Source organism: Sceloporus undulatus, chromosome 3 (assembly GCF_019175285.1).
Source record: "Sceloporus undulatus isolate JIND9_A2432 ecotype Alabama chromosome 3, SceUnd_v1.1, whole genome shotgun sequence".
Lineage (NCBI taxonomy): Eukaryota > Metazoa > Chordata > Lepidosauria > Squamata > Phrynosomatidae > Sceloporus > Sceloporus undulatus.
Window position 1 is genome coordinate 164,150,832 of NC_056524.1, and position 19,787 is coordinate 164,170,618.

Genomic DNA, 19,787 nt, shown 5'->3' on the forward strand with positions numbered 1-19,787 from the left:
GATTTTCTTCCTATCAGCTTTCTTCAGTGCCCAGTTTTCACAAATATACATAAAAATTGGAAATATGATGGTATGGAACAATAACTTTAGTATTCAGTGACATATCCTGACACTTCAGGATCTTGTCTAGTTCCTTCATAACTATCCTTCCCAAGTCCTAGCATTCTGGTTTCTTTACTGCAATCTCCATTTTGATGAATGACTGAGCTAAGGTATGCAAAATCTTGAACTATTTCAATATCTTCATAGTCTAGTTTACAATTGTATAAATCATCTATACAGTTGGCCCTCCATTTTCATGGGGATCCATTATGGGACTCCCCCCCCCGTTAAAATGGAGGCTTGCACATATTCAAGCCCCATAGGCTTGAACAGAGCGTACCCCTTGCACACAGCTTGGGTGTGCACACCATTGAAAATAGCGGACGTCACCCCTCCACAGATATACAAGGTCACAGATCTCAGATCTGCAAGTTAGGAGGGGTGACTGTAGTTATTTTTGTTTTCTTAATATTGAACTGTAAACTTGCCTTTGCACTTTCTTCCTTGACTTTCTTCAGTAATTTTTCCAAGCCTTTACTATTTTCTGCTAGTAGTATGGTGTCATCTTCATCTCTTAATACTGTTGACATTCCATCCTCCTTTCATGCCTCTGTCCTCTAAGTCTAATCCCAGCAAACAAATTAAACAGACAGGGTGATAACATGCAGTCTTGCATGACCTCCTTGTGAATTGAAAGCCATTCTGTTTCTCTGTATTCTCTCCTGATGGTAGCCTTTAATCCTGAGTATAAGTTAAGCATCAGGACAATTAAATGTTGTGGCACACCTATTTCTTTAAGACCTAGTCATAGTTTTTCAGGAGCTACACAGTCAAATGCTTTGCTATAATCTGTAAAGGGAGATTTTCTTCTAAAATTCTTTAATGTGTTTCATTATTCAGTGCATGCTCATAATATGATCTTTAGTGCCTCTTCTTTTCCTGAACCCAGCTTGAATATCTGGAATTTCTCACTCCATATATGGTAAAAGTCTTTGCTGCAGAATTATGAGCATCATTTTGCTTACATGAGAAATTAATGCAATGGTCCTGTGGTTACTGCAATCTCTGGTGACCCCTTTCTTGAGGATTGGAATATATATTGAGTGTTGCCAATCTATGGGCCATTCTCTTGTTTTCTATACTTACTGACAGATTTTAGTGAATACTATAGTGGATATGCTTAAAGCAGTTCTACTGGTATGCATTTTGTTCCTGATGATTTATTTCTCCCAAGAACTCTGAGTACAGCTTTTACTTCACTTTCTAAAATTGCATGTTCATCTTCAAATTGTTCTTCCTTGAATGAATCTGTCATCCTGTCATTTCTTTTATACAGTTCTTTCATGTACTGTTTCCATAATCTTTTTATTGACTAAAGTCAGCACCTGGCAAATGATCACCTGCACTCGCCCACTCTCAGTAATGTTCTGCTCTTGCTTATCCTGTATGCTCAGAAAAAATAACAACTGTGTGAACGGTTTTGTGTTAAAAACAAATTTTGAGGAAACTAGAGCCAAAATAATAATAATAATAAAAATAAAAAAAATCTGTTTTACTGCAAAGCCAAACTGTAATAGAAGCACTTTCATCTCTATGTGTGTTGGAATATAAAATAAAATTGTCATGGCAGAATAATCACAGAATCATACAGCTGGAAGACACCTCATGGGACTTGAAAGATCACATGCATCCTGAATCTTTCATTAATTAGATTAATAACTGCCACATTACAAAATATATTTTCTTCTTGTGCCTCAAAGATTTTTTTGAAATTCAAGGCATGCTGTGAAATGTCTATTCCTATGAAAATCAATGTAAGTCAGTAGAGCTGCATAAAAATTAATTTCCAGGGTTTGAAACATGTTTCGTAACAATATGGCAAAGGTTATTAAAAGACACTAAGGATGACTTCTAGTGAATTGCACTGACATCTTATTTGTTTGTCTATGGCTCAGCAACAAAGAAGATGTCTCTAGAAAGCTCACAAGTTGAATATAAAAGTAAGAGAACATTCCTCCTTTTGGTCCCCAGCAACTAGTATCAGAAGTATACTGTATCTGATATGTAATACACAACCATCACAACCGTCCACATGCAAAGAGGCTGTTTTCCTATGAACTGTTTATTAGCGCTTCAAAACCTGGTGGGGCAGGGGAATGAAATATTCAAGTTTTACTACATGCCATGCAAACACAGAGAGATAGTGAGGTGTAGTGATTTGAGTGTTGGATCAGATCAGGATTCTGGGAGACCAGGCTCTGAATCTCTGCTTGGTCATGGAAACCCACTGCATACCTTTGGCAAGTCACTCTCAGCCTAATAGGAAGTCTATAGCAAATCCCCTCTGAACAAATTTTGTCTAGCTAATAATAATAATATCCCATGATAGATCTGCCTTAGAGTTGTCATAAGTCAGAAATGACTTGAAGGCACACAACACCAACAACAATAACATAAAAAAATCAGCAGCAGCAGTAGCAGCAAAAGATAAAGACAAACCGTTTTTCTGCTTCAAGTTTATCCATTCTCTTCCAGAGACGATTCACTAGTGCTTCTTGTTCTTGTTCTAGTGTATTTTCAAGATCAATTTTCTCCCGTCTTAGCTAGGACACAAAGTTGTTTATTGTTTTAAAAAGGTACAAATTTTCATGAATTTAGTTGAACACTGCAACAATATATTTAGAGTCCAAATGATTTAAGAAAACATTAAGAAATTGTAACCAAAGTAAGAGATGAACTGAAAACTTTTATTTCAATAGCATTTCCTCACAAACCTGCATCTCCTCAATCCCAGACCAGAACTCCTGCTGGTATACTACTCTAGCTTCTCGATGCAACAATCAGAAGCCAGTTTATCATGTCTTCTTTTTTGGTTCCCACACTACATACCAATACTCTTTTATATCATTATCAATTCACCTTGGTTTTAGGTAACATCCTTCCTCCTGCCTTATCCCCCGATGACCATTGTCACCTCATCTCCACACCCACAAAGTGTTCTATTCCTATGGGCATTCCCCCACACAGACTGTTATATAGGTCTGCCCCTGGGCTTTCCACTCCACTGACTGCATCTGAGGAAGTAGGCTCAAGTCTATAAAAGCTCATGCTACCAACTTCTACCATTCAGTACGTATGAAAGGTGCTACAAAATCCCTATCCATACTGATTTTCCAGACTAACATGGCTATGTCTTTGAATTGTGAATATCAGTTGTTTAACATGGAGCAGAATAATCATAGAGCTGGAAGAGACTTCAAGGGCCATCCGGTCCAACCCCCTGCCATGCAGGAATACACCCCTACAGATGGCCATTGGTAGAAATGGACTGGAAGTAAGTACTGGTGGTAAAGCATTGCTATGAGACAGCATTAACAGATAAGTTTTTGTTTACAATGTACTATTCCATTTTTTATTACCGTCTAAGATTCAAAATTGTTTTCAAAGGAGTCCCAAGTGTACTGGATTGCAATAATCCAAATAAGAGAGTTCCACCATGGAGATGTCAGTAATCTACAAAGATAGAGTTGCAGTTGGTATATTAGGCTGAAAGAATAAAAGGTACTTTGAGCCCCGAAGGCCAGTTGTCCCTTCAGCTCAATGCTGTGCAGTGGTGCAAGTGAAATGTCCATTAATAGTGTTCCCACTTCATTAAATTTCATTAAATTTCACCTCATCCATTACCACACACTAATTCAGAAGACCCACTGGCATGCTTGGATTGGACAAAAAGGATAGACAGAACAGGGAGACCGCTTAAAAGGATAACTGCTTCAAAATATAGCCCAATGAGATTGAGAATTCTTAGTATAATCAAGAATAGTGAGGATCAGATGGGAAATTAAAACAGGAAAACGGAGGTGAAGATTGTCTGTGAGGAAGCCATGGAAGTTTATCATGACCCTTGTTCAGAGGGTGTTTGTCTTTAACCTTCCTCTGAGGTCAAAAGTCACCCAGTGGGATTACATGGCTGAGCAGGGATTCAAATGCCAGTCTCCAAAGTCACAATCCAATGGCAAACCACTACACCACACTGATTCTCTTATCACTATGTAAAGGGAGCAATCCCGGAAAATCTGGAAAAGCAACAGAACAAACTTTCCAAGGCATACAGACAATTGCTGCAGCCCTGAAAGAATTACGTTCTTGCATGAAGGCAGGCCTACCTAGCTCAAAAGATAAACAGATGCTAGCTACCATTAGCATCTCCCCTTAGCTATATCATTTTTGGGATAAGCAAGTTTCTGCTCCTCCTTGAAAACTGGGCTCCTTCCCTCCGATGAGCATGTTTTCCACTCCTTCTGACAGCTTCTAGAAGCTAATCAGTAAAGTTTATGAAATCCATGGTGAGTTAACTATTATTTGGCCTTCTCTTAGGAAAGGAGCACATTTAACTGACCAATATGTTACGCCCATGAAGAAGTGTCTTGCCATAACATGCAAGTTCTTACAACAGTACTTTGGAACTTGTGTGCTTTTATGGCCTGTATTAACCTGCATATATTTTTTATCACTATGAGGAACAAACTTTGTGTTATTCCTTTACATAAGCATTTTTATTTCTTCCTGATTATCCTAGAATCTTAACTGATAGAACTTGGAGTAGACCAGGTCTCCAGGATTACACAATTAATACTCTAATTGTGAATAGCCTCTGTGCTTAACTTCCATACAGAAATTCAGGCTTTATAGAGAACTGCCACAAAATCAAATGCCTCCAATGCCACTTGGCTGCACTGTTTCCTGTGTTTATCATCACAAATATATGTATGTATGTATGTATGTATATCTGAAGTGAAAATTACATTTCATATATCTCATTCATGTTGGCTCCAATTTATGGAGTAAGTCAGCCACTAAAGGACCTACAGAGTATGTATGTTGTTGTTTAACACAACCTATGGGCTCTGTGACATCTCAGCACTAACTTTCCAAGGTAATTCCCAGAGAAATAAATCTGCAGGAGATCTCTGTGCTCAAACACAGATCAACAAAAGAGGTAAGTGTACAAAGTCTAATACAGTCTTATCACCGTGCTACAGATGGGAGATGATCAAAGTTCCTCATTGTGTCGTAAATTTTAGGGCACAGTTGGATCTATCAGCATTATGTTTATTAGAATTTAGGCTCATCAACTGAAGCTGAATGGTTAGAGACTGAGGAAGTATCTTCACACAGAACATACTTAAGCAATAGAATTCACTACCACAAGCTGTCATGTTTGCTGTCACCTTCAATGGCTTTAAAAGGGAATTAACATAAATTCATGGAGGCCCAGACAGTCAATAGACACTAGTTGGAATGACTCTATATTATCACTTCCAGTATTAGAGGGAGAGTGCTTCTGTATATCAGTTGCTGGGAAAGTAAAAGGGAGGGGACACCTGAACTCTTGTACACAGGCCACTGTGGGAAAGAGATGCTGGCTTAGACAGAGCCTTTGATCTGATCTATAGCTGGATGGGGCACTGGACAAAAAACATTCAAGACGGTGTCTCTATTAAGCTCCCAGTTCAAACTGAGACATCAGGAAATAGAATATTTTGAGATGCAATCAGCTGTATGCTGAGATTATCCCCTACAAGTTGGACAGAGAAATTGCCCATTCAGTGCAGGTCTTCTAGACTACAAACCTGTTTACTATTCTAATGCTAGAAGTCTTCTATAAATTTAAATTGCTTTAGCTATAAAATGTACTCCTATAACACTCTTTCTAAACAACGTTAAACATCTCTTGGTTGTTATTTAGTAATACCTGCCTAACAACAATGTCTTTGACTGCATAGATCATGGAAAGCCATGTATTACAGTTAAAGGAATAGGAGTGCCAGAACAACTGATTGTCCTCATTGTACTCAGGACAAGAGGCTGCCATCAGAACAAAACATGGGAAAAAAGAATAATGGTTTCCAATTGGCAAAGGGGTGAGGCAAGTATGTATACTATTAGTACGGTTTCCTTTTTAACTGTTGATCTATCTATCTATCTATCTATCTATCTATCTATCTATCTATCTATCCCCTACCTACCAATCATGACGTCGTGCCACAATATGAGACACATGACAGTTTACAGTACAATATTAAAACAAAATAAAGTTGAAACAATCCAATGACTTCTCTTTAAAGATCAGATAACACAACCACTTTACATTTTAAACTTAACCCAAAATACGCTTGTTCTGCGACATAAAGAGTTTTAGCCTCAACAATAGTATTTTGTGTAGGTAAGTCTTGTGCATTGCTATATCCTCTGCAACAAAATTAATTTTTATTTTAAAAGGGTTAATCTGGTATTCAGGTACACTGGTAAAAAATGATCTACAAAACATAAGCAAACTAGTATTATTTAAAACCTACAATAAAATACAATTAAAATAATAAAATTAAAACATGTAAGAAAAACACACACAATCAAAGATGTACTTGTTTGTTTCAACTATAATAGCCAGGTTAGCTGGAAGACTTTGAGAAGTTTAGTCCCCAAAGTCATTTTTCCAAGTTCTGTAAGCAACTCTGGCACTGTTTTAGTATCCGTCGCCATAGCAGGTTTTCAAATAGATTATAAATATATGAGGGCAGATGGAAAGATCTTACTTGTCCTATAACCTTGCAGTAAACTAGCAAATTCATTTTAAATTAAACTGCTTGCATGCAACTGCCACCTAGAGGCCCTTTCTTTTACTTCAAGAAAGATGGCTACCATATAGCATGGCTTATTACATGCTTGTTGTTATATACTTTTTAGCTTCCCTGTTGATTATAATATGAAGAGATGTTTCAATGAGTATGTTTCAATGCCCACATTATAACGAAATCCATAAAGAAAATCATGAAATCTGATCCTGTGCCTGAAATCTGAGTTAAGACTACTGACTACAAGTATTTCTTAGTTTTCAGAATTTTAATTACCTAGTACTTAAGCTAAAAGACTTACTGCAGGTATGTGAGATGTCCTTTTAAAGTTTCAAACAAAAGTAATATTATATCACAGTTCAATTCACAGACACAATCTTTCTTAGCTGCTCTGGAAGTATAGAAGCTTTTAACTTTCATTCTATTTTCACAAAAACACTCAATTGGACTGTGCCAAGTGTAATGAAGGGATCATGGTGAATTACTCCAGACAAAGCACTTGCGGAGATGAGACAGAATCCATCCATTAAAATGCCCACTTCTGGGGAGCAATTTACCCAGAAAATACACAGAATCAATCCCCTTCTGCTATAACATCTCCCATTTAATTGTTGGAAGATGATTGAATCTTCCATCCTTGTGGATAAATCAGATGACTGGAATACCAGCATTTGATTGCCCCTGTAAGGACGAGAGCTGGGCCCCCTCACTAACCTCCACAGCTGAACTAGACCCCAGAAGGCACAACTGGGTGGCTGTCTTTTAGCAGCCAGGGCAAAGGCTGGTTGGGATTGGTTTCATAAATTCTCCCCCGACCCCAATTCAAAACTCAAAAAGAAGTGTGACAGCAAGTTAAGAAAACTGGAAGTAGCAGCATAAGGAGTAACAATGTTAAAACACACACACCACGAAAAATTTGTTTTTTTAAAAGGCTAACTGTGAATTAAACAGTTATGAAATAATCAGAGTTGCTATGGTGCATTCCACTCCTTTATACTATCCACATTCTCAATGCAGTTCCTTTTGGCGCCCTCTAAAGGTGCTGCAGCCGCAGAAGAGTGGCTTTGAACAGCCTTTTGGTGCTGCATCAGCTAGATCAGCCCAGCGTCATGCCATGATTCTGCACACCATCTAGAATGTTGCGCGGCATCATGGCACGAGGGGTGGAGTCATGGTGTGGAACATGCTCACAGGCTGGCACTTTGAGCCCATCTATACCGAGCCTTGGAAATATGAAAACCACTTTCCTACATGTGTGGACTAGTCCTATCATCTAGAATTCCTCCTTACTGACAATTATGCTCAGCCCCAACCCTTTCTTCCTGGCTTCTTTCATGCTCAAATCCAAATCTCCACCACTCGTTTCCTACTTTTCCTGTCTTGCACACCACTACGTATTTTCTCCACATCCCTGTCCTTTCAACTGGGGAAATCCATGGTTGTCTGGCAGTATCTTCCAGTGCAAGGAGCAGCAACTCCTTCACCATTTGGGCAGGGAGGTTTGGGCATGCTGACCCACCTGGAACTGATTCTCAAGAGGTGTCCTGGGCTGATAAAGGAGGAAATGGTTTTTGTCCTGGTAGTGAGAGGTGTGCAGTTCAATTTGTTATTTCAAAAGCCAACTTTGCCCTTTGAGGGCCTGTGTGTGTGATAAAGAGTGAGGTGGGTTACAGACCGCCCATTTGGGGCGGCTGTACCCGCCCATTTCCCCAGTGTATCGGGGCCTCAGTGGTTAGAAAGGCAGCCGCTGAGGCCCTGATCCACCGCTTTTCAGGCTGCGGGGAAGCGGCAAAACACCGCTTCCCCGCAGCCTGAAAAGGGGTGTCCCTGGGGCTTCAAGCCCCAAGGATACCCCGCGGTGGCGGCGAGGAGGAGAAAGGGGCCACTTGGCCCCTTTCTCCTTTGGTCTGCTGGGCGCAGCCGTGTGAAGGCTGCGCCCAGCGGACCAAACTAGGAAGGAGCTCCAAAACGGAGCTCCTTCCTGCTCCGCGCTAAGGACGCACTAAGCTCCCTGGTGGGGAGCGAGGGCGTCACTTCCATGCCGCCCCGTATAGAGGCGGCGTGGTCGTGACGTCCTCATGGCGGCGGCCGTGTGGAACGGCTGCTGCCATTTTGTGCGTGCGGAGCGCGCACTAGGGTTAGGGGGGTGCAGAAGCACCGCCCCTTTCTAACCCTGGTGCGTGCTCCACATGCACAAAACGGCCCGTTTGTAACGGGCCTCAGACTGCAAATAAAAGCAGGATGGGATATGGCAAGAATCTGAAGATCACAATTACCTCTTATGTTCACTCTCTCTCTCAAGATGATCACCAACACACTTAGTTTCTCTGTGTCTTAATATTCTTGAGAAAGAATTTTTGATACACTAAGAGAAGGACTGCATGAAGTGGTGATCATATTGAGAAAGAGCTTAAGGTGACTCTGACCATGTCCATTGTCAGGATATGGCATCCATTGGTACATATCCAAATAGATGTAGTTACAGTAACAGAGAAAGTTACTTTTCACCTAATGTTCAGTCAGCCATTCTTATACACGGATTTTTTATACACGGATTCAAGCATCCACGGTTTGAAAATGTTCAAAAAAAGTATAAATTACAAATATCAAACCTTGATTTTCCACTTTATATAAGGGACACCATTTCACTATATCATTATATTTAATGGGACTTGGGAATCCATGGATTTTGTTATCCATGGGGGATCTTGGAACCAAACCTCAGCATATAACTGAAACATTTTTCTTCACTCATTGATGCTGTACTTAAAAGTGGTTAAATTCCACTTTGGATAATCCATGTCACAACACCACTCTGATCAGCATCAAAAGCTTGACAGACAAAAGGACATTATAGATAACATGGTATCTACCTGCTCCAGAGTTAGCTGCTTTGAAATGGTATCATTTTCCAGTTTTTTAATCTTCTTCATCAATTTGTTCACTTGGAATTCCTGTTCCTGTTCTAAATGTTGCTCAAGTTCAGCCTTTTCATGCTGTAGCTGTAATAAGAGATACTGTATTTAAACTCATGTAAATCTGAAACACATCTGAAAGCATAACTAACATTAAACAAAATATTCATAAAATTACAAATATTAACAATACATAAATTATGAAATCACAAAAAAATATTCATTTTGTAACAATGAGGACATTTCTATTGTGCCTTCAATGAACTGAACTGAGACAAAGTATTTGACATTAAAGGGAAGCCTAGAACATTTTTTTAAACAAGGATAGTCCGTAGGTCAGAAATGGAAGGGATCTTAACAGCTTAACGCGAAGGATACAAAAATAAATCTGTGTATGTATGCACATTTATTGTGTTTTGTTGACAAACGCTGAGAGTCTGTTGCCTGTTACAGACTGCCAAAATAAAGCTGCTTCCGGCCTCTTTGGGAGGTATGCTATTTAAATGATGCATGGGTCCTAAGAGTCCGGAGGTCGCACCAAAGCCACACTCCATTCCTAAGCACCGGAGTGCAGCTTTTGGTGCAGCTTCCGGATTCTTAGGAGGCATGCATCATTTAAATAGCATACCTCCAAAGAGAACCGAAGCAGCTTTATTTTGGCAGTCTGTAACAGGCCTGTAAATTTTATTTTATTCTACTGCATTATAAGTTGTATTGCTTTCAATTAAAAAAAAAAAGAAAATATGTAGAGAAGGTAAATTACAATCTACTCATGGACCTTGGAGTGATCTGCAGCAGATATGCATATCACATGAAAGCAACAGTCACCCCTTCTAAATTAGGTGGCTGAGAGGGAACAAAGTCTGAGGGAGGGGGATAACCATCTATTCGTTCTGGTACTGAAAACAAATTCCTGGGCTTAGAAGCATCCTTGTCCCAGAATTCTAAGCAGCCCCTCTTCTCCATTCCCAAATACTATTTTGCACCTGGCTCCTGTTTGTAGACCTCAGGATCCTAACAAATGTATAAAGGAGATCACACACATGTGAACACTGTACATCTTTGGAGCTGTGATAGGAAACTGAAGGTCTACAGGACGAGTGCCAACCCCTTTCGTATACTCTATATGGCCTACATCTTAGTCTAAGATCCTCTTCAACACAAAACCATACTTGAAACTGAAGTTTTGAGACACCTCTTCCCTTAACATGGACCACAGATGTTCACTTTTCTGAGCTTCTTTTTCTCTACACAGGAGACCATAGCTAAGAATACCATCCCTGAAAGTTTTGTCCTACAACAATCAGTGTATCTGTAAAAGTTATTCTAATAAGTACCATCTATTCCAAGACATCTGGTAATAGGGTAATTCTTCTTCACTGTTTCTGCAGTGCATTATCTATGGAACCAATTACTGTGCCACATAAAGCTAATTGAACAAAGTGGCTTTGCAAGCCCAATAAATAAGTACAGAGTTTTACTAAAAGCACCATCTAGGCATTTTACAGCTTAGACAAGCACAATGTGTTATGACATCCTTCTGTGAAAAAAAATGTTTTAAGAGGAGTTGGGAGTCTGAGTAAATGATTCATTTATATGAGTACATGTACTCTTCTTTAAAAATTAAGCTGTCAGGTTTAAAGCATATTTCAAATCAATACCATCTTGCACTAAAATTGAAAAACAGATATATCAATGTGTTTCTAATGACAATGCAAATCATGCTGACCTGGGAAATTCCTGTCAAACTGCTAAAGGGAGATCTATAGCTCTCACATTCATAGTCAGCTTTTGTATTTACAGTACACAGAAAAAACCTTCTGGAAGCTTTTTCTAGATGCCACTTTGAAACCACTAAGTCCCTAAACTGTGAAAAGCAAAGGTTTAACAATGCATGCACTCAGGCATTATGAGACAGCTGCTTTGCTAAGTGCTTTGCAATGGCACAATGTTATCAAGTAATCAGGGACTCTGAAAATTTACACAACTAATCAGCCCGAGAGAAGCAGGACAGGAAAACACATTACCCTGAAGTTGAAAAGCTCCTGTTGAGACCATACATTAAAAAAATGTTAATGTAAAAACTACACAATTTGCTCTACCACAGAATAAAGCTTCTTTGTTTACAAGATCTGGCATCCCACCATTCCGGAGCTTAATCATTCTACAGTCACCCCTTCACATTCACTGGTTTAATATCCATGGATTCAATTATTTGTGAGTTTGCCATTGCCCAGACTGCTTCCTCCTGCTTTCCAGGACAGAAGAGGTTCTTTGCTTGGGTTCCCATAGAGACAGGTGTGTAGACCAAGTTAAGGCCCTCCAAAACTTGGCTTTTCCTGTGTTCCTATCTCTATGGGCTAAGGAGCACATGGAATGTGTGCTTGATGGGTGGCAGCATTATCGGGCTTCAGGAGGAGGCCTCGTGGCACCTGGCTGCTAGGCACACATCTGCATACTCTCTCTGAGGCTTTTCATCTGGATTGTGTGTTCATCTAGTGTATATCTCATCTAAATTAGGTCTTTTTATAGAAAGAAAAGAGCTCTACTGTTCTTATTTTTAGATGAGATATACCCAATTTAGTTGAGATAAACAGTAAATGAACACACAATCCAGATGAAAAACAATTAAAATGATAGCAAAGAAACAAATTTCAAGTCAATAAAACTCATACATACTGTGTAAAATGACTGGGTGAACAAAAATAATTTCACCTGCAACTGAAAAGATTTCTCCCCTTCGTTCTCCATCCCTATTTCCTTTTGTCTCTTTTAGGTTGAAAACCTGAGGGCAGAACTGCCTTATTTTTCATAAATCCATGAGCCACACTAGGAGGACTTTCAGCTGGAGTGGGTTTAAAAAATGCCACAAATAAAAATAAATTAATGCAGGGGCCAGGTTTACCAGAGCTTGGAAGGTATTCCATAAGCACTGCAGCACCACAGAACAGCCTTGTGTTTCCCATTCACCACTCACTTAAGTTCAACAGAACCCAAAACAGAGCCTCTGCAGCAGGGACGCAGTCAAGGGGGGGGGGGTGTTGGGGGCCCCCCCCCCCCATTAGAAAAATGAACGGTGTGTGCTGCTGCACCACCGCACTCAAGCCCCATTATAATGGTGGCACTTAGTATGGACCCCCCCTTCCTAAAATCCTAGCTACGTCCCTGTCTGTAGGCATGTTAGAAGAAAAAAAATATTTATGTTAAATGAAGTATAAATGGGGAATGCTCCCTCATATGACTTCAGAACAAATGGAAAGGATTATCTTATTCCTATACACATTTGTTGACAAACAAGCACTACTGAACTCAGCAGGGCTTACTGCTAGGTGAGATGATGACTAAAACATTAAATTATTTTGATATAAGCATTATAAATAAGCCCACAAAAACATACTGCAGTGTCTCTCTTTTTTGGCTAAACAAACCTGATAAAAGAGTAGGATGCATTTCCACACTGGCTATGAAGGAAATTAGATTTTTGTTTAAAAATAAAATAAGATTATTTTCTATCCCTTCTCCAAGTTCCATTTCTTTACAGGACAATGAAGATGAGGAAGCAATTCATTTATCCATGATCAATCAGCTCACTCACCTGTTTGGAAGTCTTAGTCATTAATAATGATCTGTCAAACCTGTTTTATCTTTTGAGCCTTTTTATACTTACTCAGCATTTCCTTTCAAGTTTTTGAAGTTATGGTAGTAGTAACACCAAACACACACCCAAACAGCCTATCTGAGTTAGCTCTGAACTGTTTTAACTCCTTACTTGTCAAGCTTTTGGGGAGGGGACATATACCTGCATCAGCTTCCTTGAGAGTTCATTAGTGAGAAATTCTTCCTCCTTTTCATAGTTCACTGCAAGTGTCTCTTTCTCCTTCTGCAAGGCCTGAATCTTCTTAAACAAAGTATTACTGATAAACTCCTCTTCTTGCTCTGCTCTTGCTTGCTACAAGAAAAAGAAAACATGTTTTTAAAAAACCCAAAAGCCAGTGATATATCAACTGCTATGACCAATTTACTGATACCCTTTTACTGTGTTTGCTGGAACACAATTGTGCACATATGGCCCTTCATCAGGACTTCTGAAGCTCTAGAAAAATTTAGGTTATGTTTATTGACAGTCTCAATATTTATTTATTTAGAGCGCGTGCGCGCGCGCACACACACACACACATATCCCCCCACCCTTCAGACAAAAAGGCTCCCAGAGCGATTTACAAATTATTAATTTGACAATTCCCTGCCTTCAGGCTTACAATCTAAAAAGACAAGAAACACAAGCAAAGAGGAATGGCAGTGGGGGAGCGGATTAAGTCCAGTAAATATATCTGTATACAGTGGGCCCTTGGTATCTGCTGGGGTTTGGTACCAGGAATGCCAAATTCCGTGGATGATCAAAACGTATTAAATACAATGGTATAGTAAAATGTATATAACTATATAAAATATATTATATAAATTAACAAAATCAATGTTTCATATTTGGAATTTATATCTATGGTTTTGAATATTTTCAAGCCATGGATGGTTAAATCCTTGGGTTAAAAAAATCCATGGATATGGATGGCTAACTGTATATAGAGGAGAAACTGGAAGCTGGTACTTTAGTTACAATGTTATGCTGATTATTGTGCTTTTTTAAAATTAAAAAAGAAAGAAAGAAAACAGATCAAAAGCCACAAGAAAACCACGTATGATTCAGTCATGAATCATGGACTGGACTATGCATTTTTCTCCTCTCTCTCCCCTAGCATTTTGAAAGGGGGGGGGGAACATTTACACTTAAAAGCTACTGGGTATCGACTTACAAATCTTTACAACTAAAATCCAGCTTTTCTGCCCTTCCTCTCCCCAACACTGCAAAAGACAGCAACACTTTCCATGAAACATGTATATCACATCTATGATGAAGAGAACTATAGAAGAAAGCAGGAAGGAGTAATTTATTTTATAATCAACTCTTTTGAGATGTTGTGCTGGGAAGAGTGCTGAGGATACTACGTATTTGTTGTTGTGTGCCTTCAAGTCATTTCTAACTTATGGCGACCCTAAGGTGACCCTATCATGGGGGTTTTGTTGGCAAGATTTTTCAGAAGAGGTTGTTGTTGTTTTAGGGAAGCAGTATACCGCTTTCTTCCCTAAAATTGGGACTCAAGAGTGCCATTGCCTTCTCCTGAGGTTGAGAGCATGCCCAAGGTCAGCCAGCGGGTTTCATGGCTGAGCTGAAAATCGGACCCTGATCTCCAGAGTTGTAGTCTAACACTCAAACCACTATGCCACACTGGCTCTGAGGAAACCATAGACAGTCAAATAGACAAAGAAGTGGGTTCCTGAACAGATAAAGCCAGAAATTTCCCTGGAAAACAAGATGATCAAATTAAAGATGCTGTACTTTGGCCACATCTTGAGAAGGCTAGCCTCATTAGAAAAGACAATAATGCTAGGAAAGGTGGAGGGATGTAGAAAGAGAGGAACCCCATACGCCAGATGGATAGACCCAATTAGGGAGGCCACAGGCATGTATCTACAGGACCCAAGCAAAGCAGTGAAGGATAGGGGGAGTTGAAGATGCCTCATCCACAGGGTTGCGTCAGGAACAACTTGGGGGCAGTTAACAACAAAAGCTAACTTATATCACACCTTCTATCATGTAGAGCAAAATTTCTGAAATTTAAAATAGTAAAATTAATTTAAACAGATTAAATAATTTAGCAGGTTAAAACCGGGGTTAAAAAGTTAAAATTTAAACCAGGTGTATGTACAGTTTGGAATAAATTAATCAGGCCCCAAAGGCTATAATTAATTGTTACCAAAATAAAGCTAGCATTGGTGTCAATTGAGCCCCCAAAGTGAGAACCTTCCATAATTGGGGTTCCACAGCTAAGAAGACCATCTATGTATGGACTGTATTACATACAGTAAAAGTATCCAAAATAAGTGCAAAAGAAGGAGGACATTTCAAGGGGAGACTAGGAACATTTTAAAAACATGTATAGTGGGCACTTCCCTTACACAGGGACCGTTCCGGAACCCACCCATCCACCCTGCGTAAGGGGAATTCTGCATATGCTTGAGCCCCATTAAAGATAATGGGGCTTGTGCCCATGGTGTGGCGCGGTGCACACACCACAACCCCTTCCAGGGCGCACTGTGCCTTCTCCTGACACGGCTTTCAGCACATGCTGAAATCTGCATAAGTCGTGCCCACATATGATGTGGGCGCCCTCTATTTAGTCTTAAGACTCTTTAAGGATCACTCAGTAAATATTGTGTCTTTTTGGCGGCATAAATATGGTATCAGTATGATGTGTACTTGAGATTTTGTTCAATAAATATGACAAAATGAGAAGGGATACAAGGGAAGACAAGAGGTAAAGGGGAAACAAAACACTAAAGAAAGAAGATAAGATACAATATCTAAACCTCAAGGGAATAGAGAAAGACCCACCTCTCAAACATGTAAATATACATATGTATATATATCTGTACAGGTATACCCTCCACCTTGGGTTACGTAACCCTTTCTAGATCTCTGCTCTGTCCAATCTCCTCTAGATGTACAACTTGATATAAGGATTAGTGAGTTTGTACCGAGATACATTTGTTATTGTTGTTGTGTGTTTTTAATTTTCAATAAAAACTTTAAAAATAAATAAATAAATATGACAAAATAAACCCTTAATTTATCACACACTATCTGGTTTATCTGAATACCTCCTTTGTGTATTGCTTTCCTGCTAAATCTTGTGGTTTTCTCATCTTTTCTTCTTCTTTTTTTAAGTCAGGAGATGACACATGTAAGTGGTCAAATAAAAAAGAGAGAACAGAGCTACTCTGCTTTTAACAACTATGCAGAAGAAGGAATTTCAGCAGATGATGTTTCCATGACAAGTTATACATACTGAAGAACTTCCTGACAGTAAGGGCTGTTCAACAGTGGAACATACTCCCTTGGGGTGTGGTGGAATCTCCCTCCTTGGAGGGCTTTAAACAAAGTTTGGATGGCCATCTGTCGGGGATGCTTTGATTGAGATTTCCTGCATGGCAGGGGGTTGGACTGGATGGCCCTTGTGGTCTCTTCCAACTCTATGATTCTATTCTTCACAACTATGAAAATACACAGGCTCTGTCTCATTTTTCCTGTGATTATCCAAAAAGCACAAACCATGATTTTTCCAGACACATGCCACTTGGTCTAATATGTTACAAGCTTGCAAAGCCTTACAGCACAGTGGAAAGGAGTTAGTACTAAAGCGATTCAATGGATTTAACTGGGAGGGAGGAAGACTTAGGTAGATGGAGTGCTGTTCAAATCACCAGGTTTCCCCAACAAATGAAAAATGATTGGTGAAAAACAGTATTAAAGCACTCCCTCCAGGTTCCATAGGGATTCACTTTGTGTCACTTCTTTATACAGTACATTTGGCAAGGGCAGAAACAGATTTTGCTACACATTGCCTATTCCTTTCTTACCGCTAAAACAAGATCGACGTCGAAGTCTTTGAAAATTTTGAGGCTATTTGAAAAAGACTGCCTGATTTGGGATCACCATAGTTTTAATCCAGGCATTTCTAGAAGTCCTACTTGGGCTGTATCCAAACTGCAGAAATAGTCCAGTTTGACACTGCTTTAACTGCCATGGCTCCATCCTATGGAATTCTGGAATTGTAGTTTTGGGAGACATTTAGCCTTCTCCATCAGGGAGCTCTGGTTCCACAACAAATTACAGATTCCAGGATTCCATAGGATGGAGCCATGTCAGTTAAAGTGGTGTCAAATTGGATATTTCTGCTGTGTGGGTCCAGCCAGTGTCACTGAGATGTTCAGTTCCTAGTGTCATACAGCAAAACATGGCTGCTGGTCCCTGTGGATTTTAACACTTATATATCTGAACGTTTTTCTTCTACCATTCAATCCTAAATTTTTCTGCCAGGCTCACAGTATATCTACTATGGTCACAGTGTGTGTATTACTGCTCCACCAGCATCTGATAGACCAGTTGCTTAGAAAGCAATCTAACCTGGTCACACTAAAGACATTGTCACAAGACACCAAGAAACTATTTGTGCTTTTTTATAAGCATATTAACTGAAACTCAATGACAACATTTCAAATGTTAATTTCCTTCCTCCCACAATAAACAAAGATGTCTCTAACACCATTTTATAGGTGAGCATTTTAAAGGGGGGGGGGAATCTAATTAAGCAATTTTATTAGGTTTTACTTCCTTCCTTCCCAGGAATGGGAGGCAAGAAGAGTCCTGTGTGGTCTGCTTCCATGAAAACTGGGCAATATTGGTCTAAGAGGGTTTTAAAACCTAACTGCAGCACTGGCAGATGGCAACAGAGCCCTGGTGAATGGAGGGCTATCTATTCCCTCTAAAGTAGAAGCCAACAGTCTCTCCCACGTGGCAATTAGGCTCCAACACAATACGTTGGGGTTCTCTTCTTTTCCTAATAGGTCACTGCAAAAATATTCTGCATGCGTAAAATATGATGCATATACTGTACAAAGACACAGATCGGATTAAAAAGCCTCCACTGGTCTCTTGAGAGGCTTTTTTTAAAAAAATGTGGACAGTGTGACAGGTGGGGGAACCTTTAACTCCTATGCAGCTGTTGATTGGAGATAAGAGATCTTTCCTGGCTGGGAAGACACAGATACATCTATGGGGACACTCCACTGTCTTATCTACCCCAGAGGCTACAGATCTCCTATACCTGGCTAAAACCCAGGTAGGGAAGAAGAGGATATCAGTTATCTCCTTGCTTACAGCCACACAGGAACCTGCTTTGCCACCAGCAGCACCAGAAAGTGGAAGCACAGACTCACATTGCACATTCAGTTTCATGCTCTACAAGGATAGAACACAGTTCTCATTACTTCCTGTACACACTTAAAAGTTTAGCTCAGTCATGCAACCTAAGCAAAACGTTGAAAAAGCTCTTATGTGGTTGGCACATTGTCTGGACATGTTGAATAGATGGTAAGAGCATAGTCAATGTTTTCATGGAACAAAAGGTGGCTATGATGGGTCATTATGACCATGTTCACTTACTTTTAGAACACATCAGTTCTCAGGCAAGTGATAGCATTGGCCCCTGCTTCCCCTCTCCCCCCCAAAACCACCACACCTGCAAAGACTGAGGTTGGAGGGTCCACTGAGTGCATAACAAGGGGATGAAAAGAGCATTGGGAGGAGTGGCATGGGCTTACAGTCAGCTAAGGAGTAGAAGGCTTTCATGGCCGACATCCATAGTTTTTTGTGGGTTTTCGGGCTATGTGGCCATGTTCTAGCAGAGTTTCTTCCTGACATTTCACCAGCATCTGTGGCTGGCATCTTCAGAGAATGTTTGCCTGGAAAGGACTTGGCTATAAATATCAGCTAAGGATTTTGTTCAATTATTTGATACTGCTGGAGCAAGGAAACTGGTTAGGCCCAAGGGTCAGATTCTACCCTTGGACATGTCCCAGGGACTAAAGAAAAGATCCTTTCCTCACCTTGAACTACAGAATGACATCTTTTTTTCCTAATGCAGAGCCATCAGATTTCTGGTTGGGTGTTGTGAAAGGAAACACATCATAATAGAAAAGCAGAGGGAGGGAAGCTCCGTATTTCCCATTCCATTTTTTTATTTTTGTTTTTTAAATCTGATTTCCATTTGAATGATGAAGATTAAAATGATTACTGTGCTCTGAGATGAGTGCCAGAGACTTAAGCAGTACATATTCAGTGCTCTTTTGGTGCCACAAACCAAACATCGTGATATGTAAAATTGGAGTGTGAAAGGAATAGGTTCTGTAATTTTGATTTTGAAGCTATTCTCTCAAAGGGGTCACACTACAAAAGATTGTGTTGCAATAAGTTTCAGGTAAGTTTTGCTCCTCACTTCAAGCAAACAGACATTCTGGATAAATTATCTAGTTTAGGAAAATAATTTATTTTCTGTGTGCAGTCAACATCTACCATTCATTGTGATGGTTCGGAGGTAATACTGGCAATCAGAATTACAATGCTGTTTAAATGTTGAGGCCAAATTTATGGATTTTGCCATGACCTGTGGATAAATTGAGGGTAAAACTTGGAAGTTCTTTCAGTGTGTGTATGTGTGTGGGGGGCAAGAGGGACTCTCACTGAGGCTGCTTCTTTCAACTTTGGTTTCAGCCTTCACCCAGACAGCGAGGGCAAGTG

The 19,787-nt window shown here is 39.8% G+C and overlaps 1 protein-coding gene across 1 annotated transcript in view; it reads right to left on the reverse strand.

Annotated features, from left to right (window-relative positions):
- Window positions 1-19,787, reverse strand: part of CCDC6 (coiled-coil domain containing 6) — a 59,465-nt gene that overhangs the window by 15,425 nt on the left and 24,253 nt on the right. Inside the window, exons 2-4 of the mRNA XM_042458260.1 lie at window positions 13,392-13,541; window positions 9,551-9,679; window positions 2,542-2,645 (exon numbers count right to left, since the gene is read on the reverse strand). Coding sequence (XP_042314194.1) covers window positions 2,542-2,645; window positions 9,551-9,679; window positions 13,392-13,541 — 383 coding nt within the window. The remainder of the gene's footprint in view (window positions 1-2,541; window positions 2,646-9,550; window positions 9,680-13,391; window positions 13,542-19,787) is intronic.